The 15635-nt window shown below is 39.6% G+C and overlaps 1 protein-coding gene across 1 annotated transcript in view; it reads right to left on the bottom strand.

Annotated features, from left to right (window-relative positions):
• PTPRD (protein tyrosine phosphatase receptor type D) overlaps nucleotides 1–15635 on the bottom strand; it is a 513284-nt gene that overhangs the window by 133751 nt on the left and 363898 nt on the right. The window contains exons 23-24 of the mRNA XM_054986312.1: nucleotides 6697–6711; nucleotides 5626–5738 (exon numbers count right to left, since the gene is read on the bottom strand). Of these exons, the coding sequence (XP_054842287.1) occupies nucleotides 5626–5738; nucleotides 6697–6711 (128 nt within the window). The remainder of the gene's footprint in view (nucleotides 1–5625; nucleotides 5739–6696; nucleotides 6712–15635) is intronic.

Consider the following 15635-nt stretch of genomic DNA (forward strand, 5'->3'; position numbering starts at 1 on the left):
ACAGAATAGGGTCTTAATGGAATTTAAATATTTAAATTATTTAAAACATAAGAGTCAGTCCAAAGACTCACTTGGGACATATTCTGTTGGAAGAGGCCTTTCTTCATCTTTGGAACCCTCCCCACTAACTAAAAAAGAGATCTCATCCCCACAGAAATTATCAAAAATGATTAAGCCTTTAATTAAACAGGCATTAATTCACTGCAGGTTTAGCTGGCCATTAATATATTCCAGCTGAGAGAAGTATCCAGTCCAACAATTACTGCAATTTTCTATTATTTTTATAATCATCATCGTTCTGAGGGTAAATGTTTGAGACTTATCTCAAGGTGGCACACTTTCTTTTTTTTTTAAACAGAAGAGATAGAAAAACTGACAACTTATAGAATTAACCATCTGGTTAGTATTGCAGTGACATTCTTATTGAGTCTAATTGTCTTTCCATAATGCTTCATAGTAATTTCACAAAAGGAAATAACTATAATTGTATATTTTATGCCTATCTGATAATTTCCCCCTTAAAAGCTTGTCTATGCCCTATTTGTGAAACATAGTATTCACATATGAGTAGTATGTTTATATGTACCAGTTCTTATTTTAAAAAAAATTCTGGTGCATTTTAAGAACAAATAACATTCCTCAGTGTATGCTAGGGTCTCCTCAATAATTACCACACCAGTTTAACTCAAAATATGAAAGCAAAACATTCTTTAGAATATATCATCCTATCTCAACACAAAGTATTATGCAAAATGGTAAGAAAACTAATTTTATGGATCTCCAATGCAGAACACAAACTTTTGCTGATACATATTCACAGCATTTAGGTATGCTAGGAAAATGTATTAACAACCATATTTAGACAGAATAAATGGGAAGTCTTCCTACATGCTAGTAATTCATAAGGAACAACATGCCAATGACTACTCTTTTTCCTCCACTGTATCAAAAAAGGGGGAAAAAGAAATCAACACACAAAAATGTAAGGCACATCTAACTCAAGCCAAACAGCAACAACAACATGCGTGTTTGTCTCATATCTCATTGACAACCAGCTCTTGATCTCAAATGTAATAAGGAGACGGTACAACATAACTCTGGCATTCATCTCCACAAAAACTAAACTTGGCCTCACAGTTTTTCTAGAGTGTAGGAATGGCATCATTAACATAAAAGGAACTATGCTACATGCATTAATATTAAGGCACATCAGTGAGAGCTGGCAAAGTTCATGCTACAAGTGAGAGCTAACATATCTTCAGTATAAGTGTAGATAAATATTCACATTTGATCAGCTGTCACAGTGTAATCCTATGCAGAGTTACTTGAATCTAAACCCATTGAAATTGATAGGCATAGATCCAGCAGCTCTGCATAGGAGTGTGTTATGAGACTGTTGTATAAGAAAACATCATATATACATTAATTAATGAGTCACACTTTACACTATAGATGTGCGTATAAGCCAACATCTCTTGGTGAACACCAAGCTATCTGAACAGGAGAATGAAGATACAGGGAAAGACAATGGAAAGCCAACATTAGTTTCAGCTGCCTGTCATTTATCTGTCCAGTGCATACACATCTCCTGTTAACCCTTCAAAATGCTCACTACTGTCAGTATTTTAACTGATATAGAAAATGGGAGTTAGGAGGATACCTTAGATCACAACTTGGAACCCAGCAATGCATCTGAGCATGAACGTGGAAAGCCCATTTCCAATTTCAGATTGTTCAAACAGGTTTAAATGAACCCCCCCTCCTTTCAACTCTGAGGAGACATTTCATCTTAACAGAGCGACTCAAGGGGACTGCAGTTGAGATTCCCTTACTTCCGTTATTTGAAACATCCTTGTAGTTTCAATTATGCTTAAGGCGTGAATGTTCCTTGCTTAGAATCCCCACATAAGCATGTTAGAATCTAAATTTTAGAACTAAATTAGTAAAAGTAAAACAAAACAAAGAAGCCAGAACATAATTTTCAGAATGGAAGCTTATTAAGATAAGTTTCACACTAACATTCATGATTACTGGAAGAAACACACTTATCCTGTGGTTCTTATTTTAAAGCACAACTTGGAAGACAGCAATAATTTGAGCTAAAATGAGATATTATCAAGGATTAGGAACTTATAGCACTTACAATATTTCTGTTTGATATGTACAAAGAAACAACATGAATAATTTGAACACGATTGGATACAGCAGATTATGTATCCAAATTTTGAGTCCTTATGCCACAGGCAAACCTTTTAGCTTCAGGAATATAGACTGGCCCTTTGTTACATTAGGAGGAGGGAACCAACTATTATGGTTTTGTTCTACTCTGTCTTTAGACTATATTCCCTAGCCAAACACAGAAACCAGAGAAGGACTATTCATTAAGAAGGTGCAAAGATTTCACTTGCCACTATTGCCATCCACATTTTGGACTATCCTGCTTTCCACTAGTTGCTCTTGGAACTTCTTAAAACAGCAGGTAGAAAGAGGCAGGCCCAAAAGAATAAATACTAGCTGTTAATACATCGCCACTTCTAATCCCTGGATCTGTGCATAATGTTAAACAGAAAGCAAGCTGAGAGCCAAAATTATAGGGTTTTCTACAACCTGACTCCAGACATTAGTGTTGATTGGCACTAATGTGGCCGCAAAGACCTGTGAGAGAAGCTGGATCATGGAGGCTACTTTTCCTTCAGAGTATGAAGGATTAATTTAAAAGAAAACAACATGGTCTGGGAGGACACTGTTGCCTACAGGGCAGTTTAAGTAGAAGAGGTAATCTTATTCATATTAGAATAAGATTACCTCTTCCATCTAAGCATTCTAATTAAGATTAGAATGCTTAGACAGATATTTTACACTGTTTTCAAAACATTTTTCTTTTCATTATTTTGTCCTCTATTGAAAAACTGGGTAATGTCCCTTAAATTGCTAATGTTTGTTAATGAATTTCCTACACAAATGTGACCACTGCAATTTACTCCCTTACGTTGCAAAAATCTTTTTAGAAGATAGTGAGTTGTACTAAGATAAAGTATTAATTACAATCAGCTCCCACAATTTATTTCCAAATGTGGCATATTTGGTCTTTCAGTGGGAACAATAGGTCACTATTTAGGAATGTCTAAATCTCATTCTCCTAAATTGCAAGAAAATTGGGAGCATTCTGGCGATTGGTCTATGAAAATTTACCCATAAAGCCATCATTTCAATTCTTTGAAGGCCAAGTATGTCCTTCAAGTATTTTTCACTCATTTAAAATTGTTATGAAGGCTTTATTATGTCTCCTTTCTGCTTTTTCTCTGTTTAATAGAAGGACTTATAAGATTTGCTTTCAATAATAATTACTTTCAACTTGTATTTTCTAGAAAACTTATTATGGAATAGCAAGAAAATGTATTGCCATCCCTGCCTGTCTCACAATACACTTATAAACTGAAGTCTCTGAAAGAAATGGGATTTTTCATACTGGCTCAGATAAAACTTGGCACAGATACAACTTTCTTTCAGGTATATGGATTAGAGATGGGCATGAACTGGAATATGAACAAAAAAACCCCACGAACCAGCCCGGTTCGTAGTTCACGAACCAGCGGTTTGTGGAAGCTTGTTTCCACGAACTTCCATGAACTGGTCTACTGGTTCATTTGGTTCATTTTAAACACCAATGCCCCTTTCCGTGATGCTGCAAAGAGGCAGGGAAAGGGGCATTTAAATCCGCAGATCAGCAGCTTGTCAGGGAGATCCTTGACAAGCAGCAGATCATTTAAACAGTGAGTTGGCTGTTTAACCTGATCAGCTGCTTATTGGGGATCTCCCTGATAAGCAGCTAATCCGGGGGGTTAAATGCTCCTTTCCCTGCAGCTGCTAAGCGGCCGGAAAGGGGCATTTAAACCCCACGAATCAGAAACTGGTTCATGAACTTGCCCCAGATCATGGAAATTTGTGGTTTCTGGTTCGTGAAAATGCCACGAACCACGAACTGCACAGTTCAGTTTTTTCGTGGTTCGTGCCCACCTCTAATATGGATCCATCTAAGAAGTGCACCTTTGTAGGAACGTACATATGTGGGAAAAAATCTCATTCTCAGCAGTAGCTGTGTGCTACATCCCTGTAACGTTTTGCTTGTAATGAATTTAATTTCAATTTAATTTCTGTTTGCTAATATGGGGTTTTTAATAATTTACTGTGAGTTTGAATGCATGTCTCTGAGGAAAGAAGAAGGGAGGATGAATGAGTGAATGGAGTGCAATCTGATTGGATGGTAACTGTATCCTGGGGGGCAGAGTGAACTGCAGTTTTTAGTCAGTTAAGGGAAAGCTTTTCAGTAACCTTTATAGATCTCAGAGAGGTTATTCTAGTTAAGTCAGACAAACTGTATGGCATTTGAGAGAGTCTGTGTCTCTGTGTTTCTGAGAGTGAGGAGGTCTAAAGCAAAAGCCTTTGATGGCAGCGAAAAACTTTTGAGGGAGCCAGCAATATAAAGACCACACGAACACAAAAGGAAAGGTGTTCTTGAGGTAAAATCCTGGATAAAGTAGAGAACACTTGAGGCTCTGTGTGAGTGGGAATAAAAAGAGTGTTGGTAGGGCCCTTCTGAAGTCAAAGTTTAAGGTAAAGTAAGGAGGAGCTAGAGAAGAGGTCCAAAGGCAAAGGTTTAAAAATAAAAAACAAACAGCAAATTATTGCAATCCCTTTTGCAAAGTATGTACTGCCAAATGGAGTTACGTTCAAGCTACATCTTAAATTGGGTCCTTAGTGTAAACAAGTAATTACACATTTCCCCTTCACATTTCTTCATTTTTAGGCTTATTACGTGCCAACTTATGGTGGACAATCTCCCAGTAATTCTATCTGTTACCCATCAATGCTCTTGGGAGAAAAATAAGGTAAAAAACATTGCTGGCCTCTGTGCCAGTATGTCACTTCTGAGTGCAATCCAGACTGTACCCAGAAGTGTATTAATTTAGTATTAGTATATTTTAGATGCCCTGACCTGGATGGCTCAGGCTAGCTCAATCTTGTCAGACCTTGGAAGCTAAGTAGGATCAGCGCCGGTTAGTACTTGGATGGGAGACCATCAAGGAAGAACAGAGTCGCTATGCAGAGGTAGGCAAGGACAAAGCATGTTGGTTAGATTCTTGCCTTGAAAACTGAAAAGGGGATGCAATTCCTCTGGTTTACAAATGCTGCAGGGACGTGACCGGGACCATAGTATGGTGCAAGAAGGGGTGGCTCTTCTGCCATTTTCAATGAATAGAGATATGTTTAAGTGCTTGCACCAATTTGCCACTGTTTTCTATTCCAAGCATTTGAGCTCAGGTCAGAGTTTGGCCCTCACAACATTTCTAAACAGGGAATTTCATCCTTAAAATGGCATTGTCATCCCCATGGTGAATACAGGGATACTGTCATGTCTAGTTGAGCCCTCAGAATAGACAACATTAATCAAGATAGACTCATGGTCTACATCAGTGTAAGACAGTTTTATGTGTTCATGTAAATGAAATTAATTAAATTTAGCATTCTATGTCTGACTTTTGTAATAGCAAAACAGTCCTAATTAGGCAGATTCTGACAATACACCGCTTACAGAATTATAAACAAGAATGTTTGGCATCTTACCTGGAGTCTGAAAATTAAGGCGTCGCAGTTCTACTGGGTCAGTGGGGTGGTGGGAAGGAATTTCCTTGCTGTTGGGTATGCTGCTCTTCCTAGAGTCTGTCTCTGCCCTTTTCCTACATGAACAAAATCAACATGTTTGTTAAGAAGATAATCAAGAAGTTCATTATCAATGAATGGAGATATGTTTAAGTGCTTGTACCATTTTGTCATGATTTTGACAGCTTTTTAAAATGAGAAAGGATACACTAAATTCTGTAAAATCCATGAAAAACAACAATGCAATAAAAAAAACACAGAATAATGTTATTTATGTATACTGTTTGAAATTAATATAAAAGTATAAGAAAGAAATTTTAATGCAGTCAGTGCCTACAGTTATCATTGATAATAATAGGCTTGCTGCGGAAACATTGGCACACAAAAATAACAAGACACGGCTGAATCCTACTGAAAATAATTCAAACCTATAGTTTGCTAAACTTTCATTGATGTCAATGGGATTTTTTTGTGAATAATACAAGTGTCTACAATCTCAAGGCATGTAGAACATCCTTACAAAACTGGAACTTTCCCAGGATTATCTGTAAGGAGGGAAAACTTTAGCATCCTTCTGCAGCATTTCTTAGTTGAATCTTGGATTCGAGGTGGTGAACACTTAATGCTTTAACACATAACCAATCATGGGCCAATTTCGCTTATGCTGCATTTTCTGATTCTAACACCATTTCATGTGAAATTTAAGTATTCTTTTCTTGGAAATCAATGTTATGCTAGCTTGGAAAATGTCCCAGAAAACAGATAGGAAAAATTGGAAATATTTTTCACAGGTAGCCCCAAAATAAAAACATTCTGTATTGGTATCTGAATTCTAAAGATATGAAGTTTCCATGCTGTGTTAAGGCAATCTCATTGTCAGGCTGGGTTCATCTGTAGCACAATCATATGCTTGTTTACTTAGAAGTGCCACTGTGCTCAATAGGATTGCAGCCTTAGACTGGTACATTTTTTGTATTTTATTTCCCATTTCCCTTTTTCTGAGAAAAGATATCACAATTGTTCTTCATGTCTCACCTGTCAGGTTTACTACTCCATTATTATGCAGCAAAGAAGGGAGAAAGAGGTTAAATGTTAGTTGGCCAATGACAACAGAGTAACTATGACAATAGGAAATGGTATTTTATGATCAAAAGGTGTACCTTATTCAGATTAGAAAGTAGCAGACAATGAAAACATCTGATGTTCTACAAAGTCCTTTATGGCTGAAGAGAGCATTTTGTTTGGTGGGAAGTTATATTAAAGGTTTTTTTCTTTAGACTATTTCCTTTTTTTAAAAAAAAGTCTAAATCTATTGCATACCAGACGGATGGAGAGGCTGAATTTGTATATTCACACACACACAAGCAAGCCTTTATTGGCATATATAAAAATATAAGATTTTAAATACAGAAATGAGTCCATACAGAATGAGATTAAAAATTACAGATAGGAACAGGGCAAATTTGTATATAATCCATGAGGAAACCTGTTGCATATTTGGATATATTATCTAACAAACATGCTCTTTTAAAAAGTTTACACTAAAAGTATGAGATGCTTCTAAGGACTCTTCTGCATGATGAACTTTACATCAGGTTTTCTGCATAATCAGAATGCAAGGGAATAAAGGAGAGAGTGAAAGGAAGGGCCAGGCCTAAACTGGAATGCCCTGGAATGGCGTTCTGGCACCTCTTTAAAATACCCACACGACTGGTGTTATGTGAGTACTTTTTAAATGGCCTATTTTGGCCAATTTGGGCCTGGGTTGGGCCCAAAACAGCCTGGATTGGGCTGCTGCCAGGCGGAGGAGTGTTCCCCAGATGGCAGTGGCCCGTTCCAGGCCATTTTGGTGCTGTTTTGGTAACTTTGGACCCAAAACGGCTAGGATCAGGGCCGAAACAGCCGGATTGGGGCTGAAATGGCAAGGATTGGGCCAGTGTCAGGTGGTGGAGGGTTCCCCCTCCTGGCAGTGACTTGTTCCAGGTCATTTCGGCCCCGATCCAGGCCGTTTTGGTCATTTTGTGCCCATTTAGGGCACAAAATGGCCAGGATTGGGGCAAAACAGCCCAAATTGGGGCTGAAACCCTCCCACGCCCGGCAGTGGCCTGATCTGGGCCATTTCGGGCCCAATCCTGGTCATTTGGGGCCTGAATTGGGCCCCAAATGGCTGAAAGGGGCCCCAAATGGCCAGGATCAGGCCTCTGCTGGGCAGCAGCCCGATCCTGGTCATTTTGGGCCCCTTTCAGACATTTTGGGCCCAATTCAGGCCCCAAATGGCCAGGATTGGGCCCAAAACGGCCAGGATCGGGCCGCTGCCTGGTGGAGGAGTGCTTTTCCATGTGGCAGCAGCCGATTTGGGCTGATCCAGGCTGTTTCTGGCCTGTTTTGGCCCAATTTGATCGGGCCCTAAACGGCCAGGTTCAGGCTGCTGCCCTGCAGGGAGTGCTCTCCTGTGTGGCAGTAGCCTGTTCCAGGCTGATCTGGTCTATTTTGGGCCCATTTTGGGCCCAAAATGGCACAGATCTGGCCACTGCTGGGCGGGGGAGTGCTTTCCCGCGGCAGAGCGGCACGTTCTGGGCCAAATTGGACCCCCCCCCATGGAGCACAGGAGCGCTCTTGGGGTGGCCACACTTGTGTGATTACATTACTTCCTGGAAGTATTGTGAGGCACACCACCTCCTTCTGGGAGTTGCCCCGGGTGAGAGTTCCCCCACCACTTTCTCCAGAAAAAAAGTCCTGCAATCACAATAACCTTGTGAGGATAGAGAATAATGACCCAAGTTCACTGCAAATGTTCCCTGGTAATAGGACATCTGAACTCTGGTCCTAATTAAACATGCTAACGGCCATACTCCACACCACGCTGGCTCTTCATTTTCTCATATTTAAGTAACAGAAAGCAAAAATCTTTCATTCATTCATTTATTATTATTACGGTCCTTAGACTAAACATACAAAAACAGACACATATTTGAAACATTACATATTTTAGATTAAAAGTTTAAAAACAGTTTAAAATTGGATTTGCATCTAGATATCATAAGATTTTCTTATCCTGAGTAAGGCTCTTCACTTTCTCATATTTAAGTAACAGAAAGCAAAAATCAATCACTTTTAGTTGCCATATTAAAAGAAATAGCTTGTACATGTTTGAACTATGAAGTTGGGGTAAACTAAGTGAAAAAAAACCCCTGCTCGTCATAGAGGAAGGTTGTATAAACTACTTTTATATTCCAAAAAAGAGCATGTATGACTTTTGATCTCTATCTGTCATGTTTATATACGGTGCTATAAAGGTTTTATTGTTATCAAGAATGAACACATAAATCCAAAAATAACAAAATATTTAATATAGAAGGGAAAGGTCAGGTGAAATCAGGGGTTGAAAATTTCTGAGGTAACTCAATATAGATAAGTCTGAGGTAAAATCGCTACATGCACAGACTTTAGTTCTTATGTTTCAGACTAATGAGAGTTCGTTAAGCTCTTCACTGTTACTTAAATCTTTATTTGTGGTAGGGTATGAGCTTTCATGAGGCACAGCTTACTTCTTCAAATGATAATAGCTGGTGAATGACAATGGCAGGGTGGGGTATGCAGAGGGGAAGTGGGAACAGAGAAATTAGCATCGGTAATGAGAAACGAAACCTATGTCTGGATTCAATCCAGGTGGATGCATTGTCTTGAGCTTTGTTATCAGTTGCAATTCAGCAGTTTCTCAACTACGCTTGCCATAGTCATTCACTGGCTATTATCATTCAGCTTCTGCACTCTCTCCACTATCAAGATATAAGGACAGATGGACTCACATTCTAGCTGTATCTAAAGAAGTGAGCTGTGGCTCATGAAAGCTCATACCCCATCACAAATTTTGTTAGTCTTATAGGTGCTACTGGATTCTTGCTCTTTCCTACTGCTAGAGATAAACACAGCTACTCATCTTGTTAAATCTTTATGTTGGGGAGGCTTTTATTCCAGTGTTTTCCATAAACATTCGAGTACACTTTGAGTATTCGCTTACTCTTATGGTTTCAAGAAGGCTGGTACCCTCTTTTAATACCCAAACCCCTTCTCTTGAAACACCAGTCCTCTTCCAGTTTTCAACTGACTCTTGCCAAAGGCAATTTCTAATCACACCAAACTAGGGATCTCTTCACTCTTCAGAGCTAACCCCCTCTTTGATTGGGCATGGAAATTCTCCTATCCCTATAAGTACTCAACTCGTCTCAGACAGGGCTAAAATCAGATTCCCTTCTCCCCAGTATCCAGTTTAGAAAGTTTTCTGTATTCAGCTCATGCTACCCAATCAGATTCCTTGGAGTAGGCCGTCACTCAAAGCTCTCTATTTCTATGAAGAATTAACCCTTTACAGTCCTTCAGCTGGTTCTACAGCACTTCTAAGCTTTTAAAAAGTGCAGTCCATCACAATCTCTTGAAAAATAAAACCAGATTCTATGATTTTTTTCCTGCTAGGAATACATAAGGTATTATAGTTCAAAAGTGAAGCACTTATTTAGCTGTTGTTCAAATTTTACACAACCAACTGAAGTAAGTTCAAGTGAGACACTTCATAGAGTTCACGATATGCACATCTTACAGCGTACAAAAGTCACACCTTTGTAACCAATAAAAGAAGGGAACTCGCACGATCCTATATATCAATTTCCACGTACAGGATGTGCTTCAAAAACAGAATTTCCTCCTTACAGAAATGTATATACTATACAACATCCCTCTCCATATGCTACATGGCTTATGGGAACATACATAAACTGTGACCTGTTAAATTTGCTCATCAGCAGCTGAGAGTTATATTAAACTTGCTTTTAATTAGCATTCCACAGGTTATACTAGATTCAAATGGGTTTGCTTATCCCATGTAACTCTCCCTCTTCCCTATTCCTGACTTAGAAATGTTTATTTGATTGTTTGGTGGAACTCAAGACACTGTAGTATAATATCTTGTTTTCAAATCACTTCGACTGTCATTAATTTCCACACAAATTCTGGAATAACAGATTAGTAGGCACTGATAATGTTCTCATACAGACCCCTAGTCTTTTTTTCATAGGCCCTCTTTGATGTACATCTAATAGTCTTCCCCTCCCCAGACAAAAATCATATCTGGAAGTGGGCTCTATTTCTCAAAAGCTTATGCTAGAACAAAAACTGGTTAGTTATTAAGTGGGCCACAGGATTCCTGGTCACTTTACAATTCACAGGGTTTTCTGGGAAGAAGGAATGACTGTCAAACCAGTTTAACACTGTAGTGTTATTATAACCACAGTAAATTCTAAGATGCTTTGTAGAACATGCCACATGAACAGTTTTAAGATCAGCAGGCTAATGCCTTTCTTTCTCTCTGGTCTTTTCCACATGGGCCTTTTTCTTTCCCCATACTGCATTGATTTCTGCACGGACAGTCAAAATACTCTGATTTAGTCTCCAAACTCCATCCCAGACTTTTTGCTTTCCACACAGATAAAGGCTGCAATTGCCGCAGAATTGATCTTTCCCCAGCTTTTCTCCCTGCACACATATCCCGATTCCCTCCCCCCCAGCAAAGTCACATTGAGGCTTTTTTGAAGTGCAGAATGCTTTCTTTGGTGAGAGGCCAGACTCTGCCTTTTCCTCTACCCTTTATTCCTCTGCAACCAATCAAGTTTTTTAAAAAAATCAAATAGCAATGTTGTAACATTGCAAGGTTGGTTGTAAGTATCCGTAGCAATCAACTGAGGAAACTGACCAGTCTCAGTGATAGACTAAGGAAACTGATGAGTCCTCAAAGCACATGGGAGAATTGGGGCATTTTTCTGGGGCAGAAATAAAAAAGAGACACCACTTTAGTTCAACTCCCTCAAAGTGTGGAATTAAAGAATCAAAGCAGTATGGGGCCAGAACCAATGAATAAAGTGAATTTAATCCTCATGGGCTGAATATGCAGAAAACTCCATGTAAAGTTCACCATGTGGAAGAGGCCTCTGTTTAAAATTAGATAGATTAACTGACAGACAGACAGACAGACAGACTACTAATTATGGATTGAAGGTAGCCTGGCCTTGAGCCCTGTTCCCTGCTGCTGCTCAAGAGGGTGATGGATGCAAATGAGGGGGGTGCTTGTTCCCACCTGTTGAATTCTCCTACTAGGGTGCCAGCATCAGTTGGAAATCCTAATGAGTGGCACCCATATACATTTTAAAAACCACACATGGAGGGATCAGATAGGCTTCTGCAAACCTGGAGAAATTCCTAGATTTGTATAAAAATATGAAATTAAACCAAAGGCGGGGAAGAAGAAATCCCCAAAACCATGGCCAACAGTGTCTGCACAGGAACTGGCGTACCCCCTGCCAGAGTTCCTTGCCGGATGAGATCTAATGAGAATATTCTGCAGTCTCAGATGGCATTCTGAGTTGAAGCATTCCCACAGAATGCTGAGGCCTCCACCTTGGATTCAGTGTCATGGGATGTGCAGAAGGGAAAGTGCATCTGACATCTGAAGCCTGGGAAAGAGCATTAGTGCCTCTAGAAATTCCTGCAACATCCTATACAAGACAGAGGCCTCCTTGCAGGTCTGGAAGCAGAGAGGAGTAAGGAAATGGAGAGAGTAGAGGGGCAGAAAGAATGGGGGGGAGACAGTGGGGTAGTGGGGCTGTTGGGAGAAATAGGATTCCCCCTCCCTTGCGTCTCTCTGCAGGTAGAAAGGATGAGTGGGAAGGTGGAGGAAGCAGAGAGTGGCAAAGGAAGGAAAGAGGATTTCCCCTCTTCTGCAAGCATTTTGCAGGTCTCCTCTAGTATATTCATAGTATGTTATTCTAAGCCAGGACCATGCTGGGATAGTGGAGCAGCAAGCTAAAATCAACAATGAGACTAAAGGTTAAATAGTAGTTTTGCAATGTATGTCAGTAGGTCTACATATATCTATATATTTTTTTCAATATGTTCCTAAATTATGAGGAACATACCTCATTTTGAAAATCTGACCTCCTCCCTGCAAAGAGAGAGATTAGGAGAGTATTTTCACAATTTCCCTCACTTGTAAATGTAAAGTAGGTGACCACCAGACACAGGGCCATTTATTTAACGGCACCCTGTCTGTGAAATTCCCTTCCTGTGGCTGACACATACAGCCTTGAATTTTAGGTGCTAGATGAAGACATTTATTACACAGGCATTCAGAGAATGAAGGGGGAGGCATTTTGTCTCCTCTCCTCTTTCCGTCTGTGATTGTCCACCAATTGTGATTTTCTTTACTCTGTTGTATTGCTTTTAAATTGTTTCTTGTTTTATCGTCTGATGTGTTGGTTTTATTGGTCATTCGAACTGCACTTTTGCTGATTGTATGTTGCCTCAAGAATTTTTCTGTTAAGTATAAAATATCCTAAAATAAAGATTTTAATATATACACAAATATCCTAAAACAAATATAAATACATCAACAATGTAAATGTTTGGGTTTTGTAGCACTTTCTTGAAATATGCATTCAGAAATTCTAATGCTGGAGCCAGTGCTTAGAGACAGAGAACTCATGCCATGATTCCTTAATAGTGGTGATACACAGTGGTTTTGCAATGTGGGACCCACCCCATAATCTACAAAGGAGGGAGAAGACATTGCCCAGTGGGGCTTGAGGTTGACAGACAGCTCTCTGCTGCTGGAGGGACTGGGATGCGTGGGCTGGCTGTGAGCTTCATGCCAGGGATGGATGTAAGGAGTCTATCCTGTTCAACATCACTTTATGCCCTGCAATGGTAGAGTTCAACTTAAGTGAACTTTAAATGTAAAGAAGCATTTATTTTTTAACATCCAGTATAATAAAAGAGTTCTGGAGATCTTGAAAACTTGCTCAGAAGTACACGCTGGTAATTCAAAATGAATGATGTATTTAATAGTTCTATTTTATTATTTATCTACAGGATTTTTTCCCTGCTCTTCTGCTTTCACAGGTGGATAACATATTAAAACAGACAATTTAAATAACATTTTAAAAAGTCACTACAAAAACAGAACTTAAAATATATTCAAAAAATGAAGAGGGAGGGTGCTATTGAAATGATGAGCAACACAAAAGTCTTCGTCTACTTGTGGAAGACCGCAAAAAAAGGGGACAGGCGAAGCTCTCTGGGGACAGAGTTTCGGTGCTATTACTAAGAAGGCCCTCTCCACCAGCTTAATTTCAGAAGGTGAGTGTACCCTAACCAGGGATTCTGAAAATGACCACAGTGGTCTCGTATTTTATTTCTATGTGTTCGGCAGGGTGGTGTACAGGGGCATACAGTAGTCATGTGGTTCTTTTGGTTGATGGTTATTGTGAATATGACTCTACACAATCCATGGAATACCTCTGATTTAGCTTGCTCAGATTTATCTTAAGCACTTTTTCTCCTGTTCCTGTATTGTATACAAATATTATCTTGACCAGGAAAACTGTAACTTTGGATCTGTTGATGTAATTAAAATCTTAATTGGAGCAATTTCAGTATTCATTAAAACAAGTGTTATGAGAATTGTTTAAACAACAGATCTCTAATCTAAAGGAAATATAGGGCATTTACCTGTAACTGTTGTTCTTTGAGTGGTCATCTGTGCATTCATACTGATGGCTTTGAGCATGTGCAGAACAACAATTTGGAAAAATCTAGCACTAGCTTTTGGGCACAAAAAAGGCCTCTCCCTTCAGAGGCAGCTTCAACTGTTCATGATGACCCAAGACACCTGTTGCAGGGAATGTGAGTAGATTATGTGAAAGCACAGGTGATCACTTGGAAAACAACAATTGCAAGTACGCAATCTGTTTTTACTTCTTTGTGGTCTCTGTGTATCATACTGATGGCTGTAGACTAGCAAAGTAACCTGTCTAGATGTGTACATGTGCTTTCAGATAAAAATATAGCTGTTCACTGCTCTATCACAGGACGTATTATCCCTGGCTCTGATATCAAGGGAGTAGTGCCTCATGAAAGTGGAAGATTGAGCCTAGGAAGTTGCTCTGCAGAGCCTGGGAAGAGGAATTGTTCTGTTGAACACAAGAGTATGTGGCAACAACTCTGATGGAATGAGCTATGAGCGTCCCTAGAACCTTAGTGGTTCAGTCACAGATACTATCACCACCTTAAGCAGAGACAGATTTACATTCTTTGGATGTTAGAAGAGTACTGTTCTTCTACCTGGGCAGAACTGCCATCTTTAGACTCCGCACTAGTTTCTTTCTGTGCAACTCAGAACCAAAGAATGATCAAAATATGAAGGAGAAGGACAGTACTCTTCTAATCTCCAAAGAGTGTAAACCCCTCTGTAAAGGAGTTGGAGCTGGGAAGAAGATAGTGAGGATCAGATACCGACCAAGATGGAAGCCACACACAAACTGATGTCTGAATGCAGGATCAATTTGTCTTTAGTAAAACTGAATGTAAAGGGGGGGGGGAGTGGATGTTAGAATCACCATCTGAAACTTCTTAAGTTTGATGTGCTTGATGACTCCTGAGGCTGAGAATGGGATGAAAACTTCTCTTTCTTTGTGACGCTGAAGTACCTGGAGTAGTTGAGAGAATGGCATTATTTCTATTGACTCTTTTTGCAATATGGAGTCCATCTCTCGAAGGAGAGTGGAGTTGGGTGGTGCAGACCTGAACATCCTGGCTAAAGAAAAGAGTTCTATGGTGCATCCCAGCCTGATGAGCTTAGTGTCCATTGCTATCATTTCCCAAACTGATGCTGTCTGAGGTATGGAATGTAATATACAGAGAAGCATCAAGAGGAGTCAAAGCCAATATTTGGAACAAGGGTTAGATTAAGACCTGGTGGACGAAGAGGACTTACATGAAGATGAGAAGGGCCTTTGCAACAAAAATCAGTCCAGAGAAAGGCAAGAATGTGTCGACTGATTACGGATCTGAGACCAGAGACTTTGCTCTTGTGCTCTGTAGGTAGCAGTAGAAATACCAATACATTCTGCAGTGTATAGTTTTTAGTC

The sequence above is a fragment of the Eublepharis macularius genome, chromosome 8 (assembly GCF_028583425.1).
Source record: "Eublepharis macularius isolate TG4126 chromosome 8, MPM_Emac_v1.0, whole genome shotgun sequence".
Lineage (NCBI taxonomy): Eukaryota > Metazoa > Chordata > Lepidosauria > Squamata > Eublepharidae > Eublepharis > Eublepharis macularius.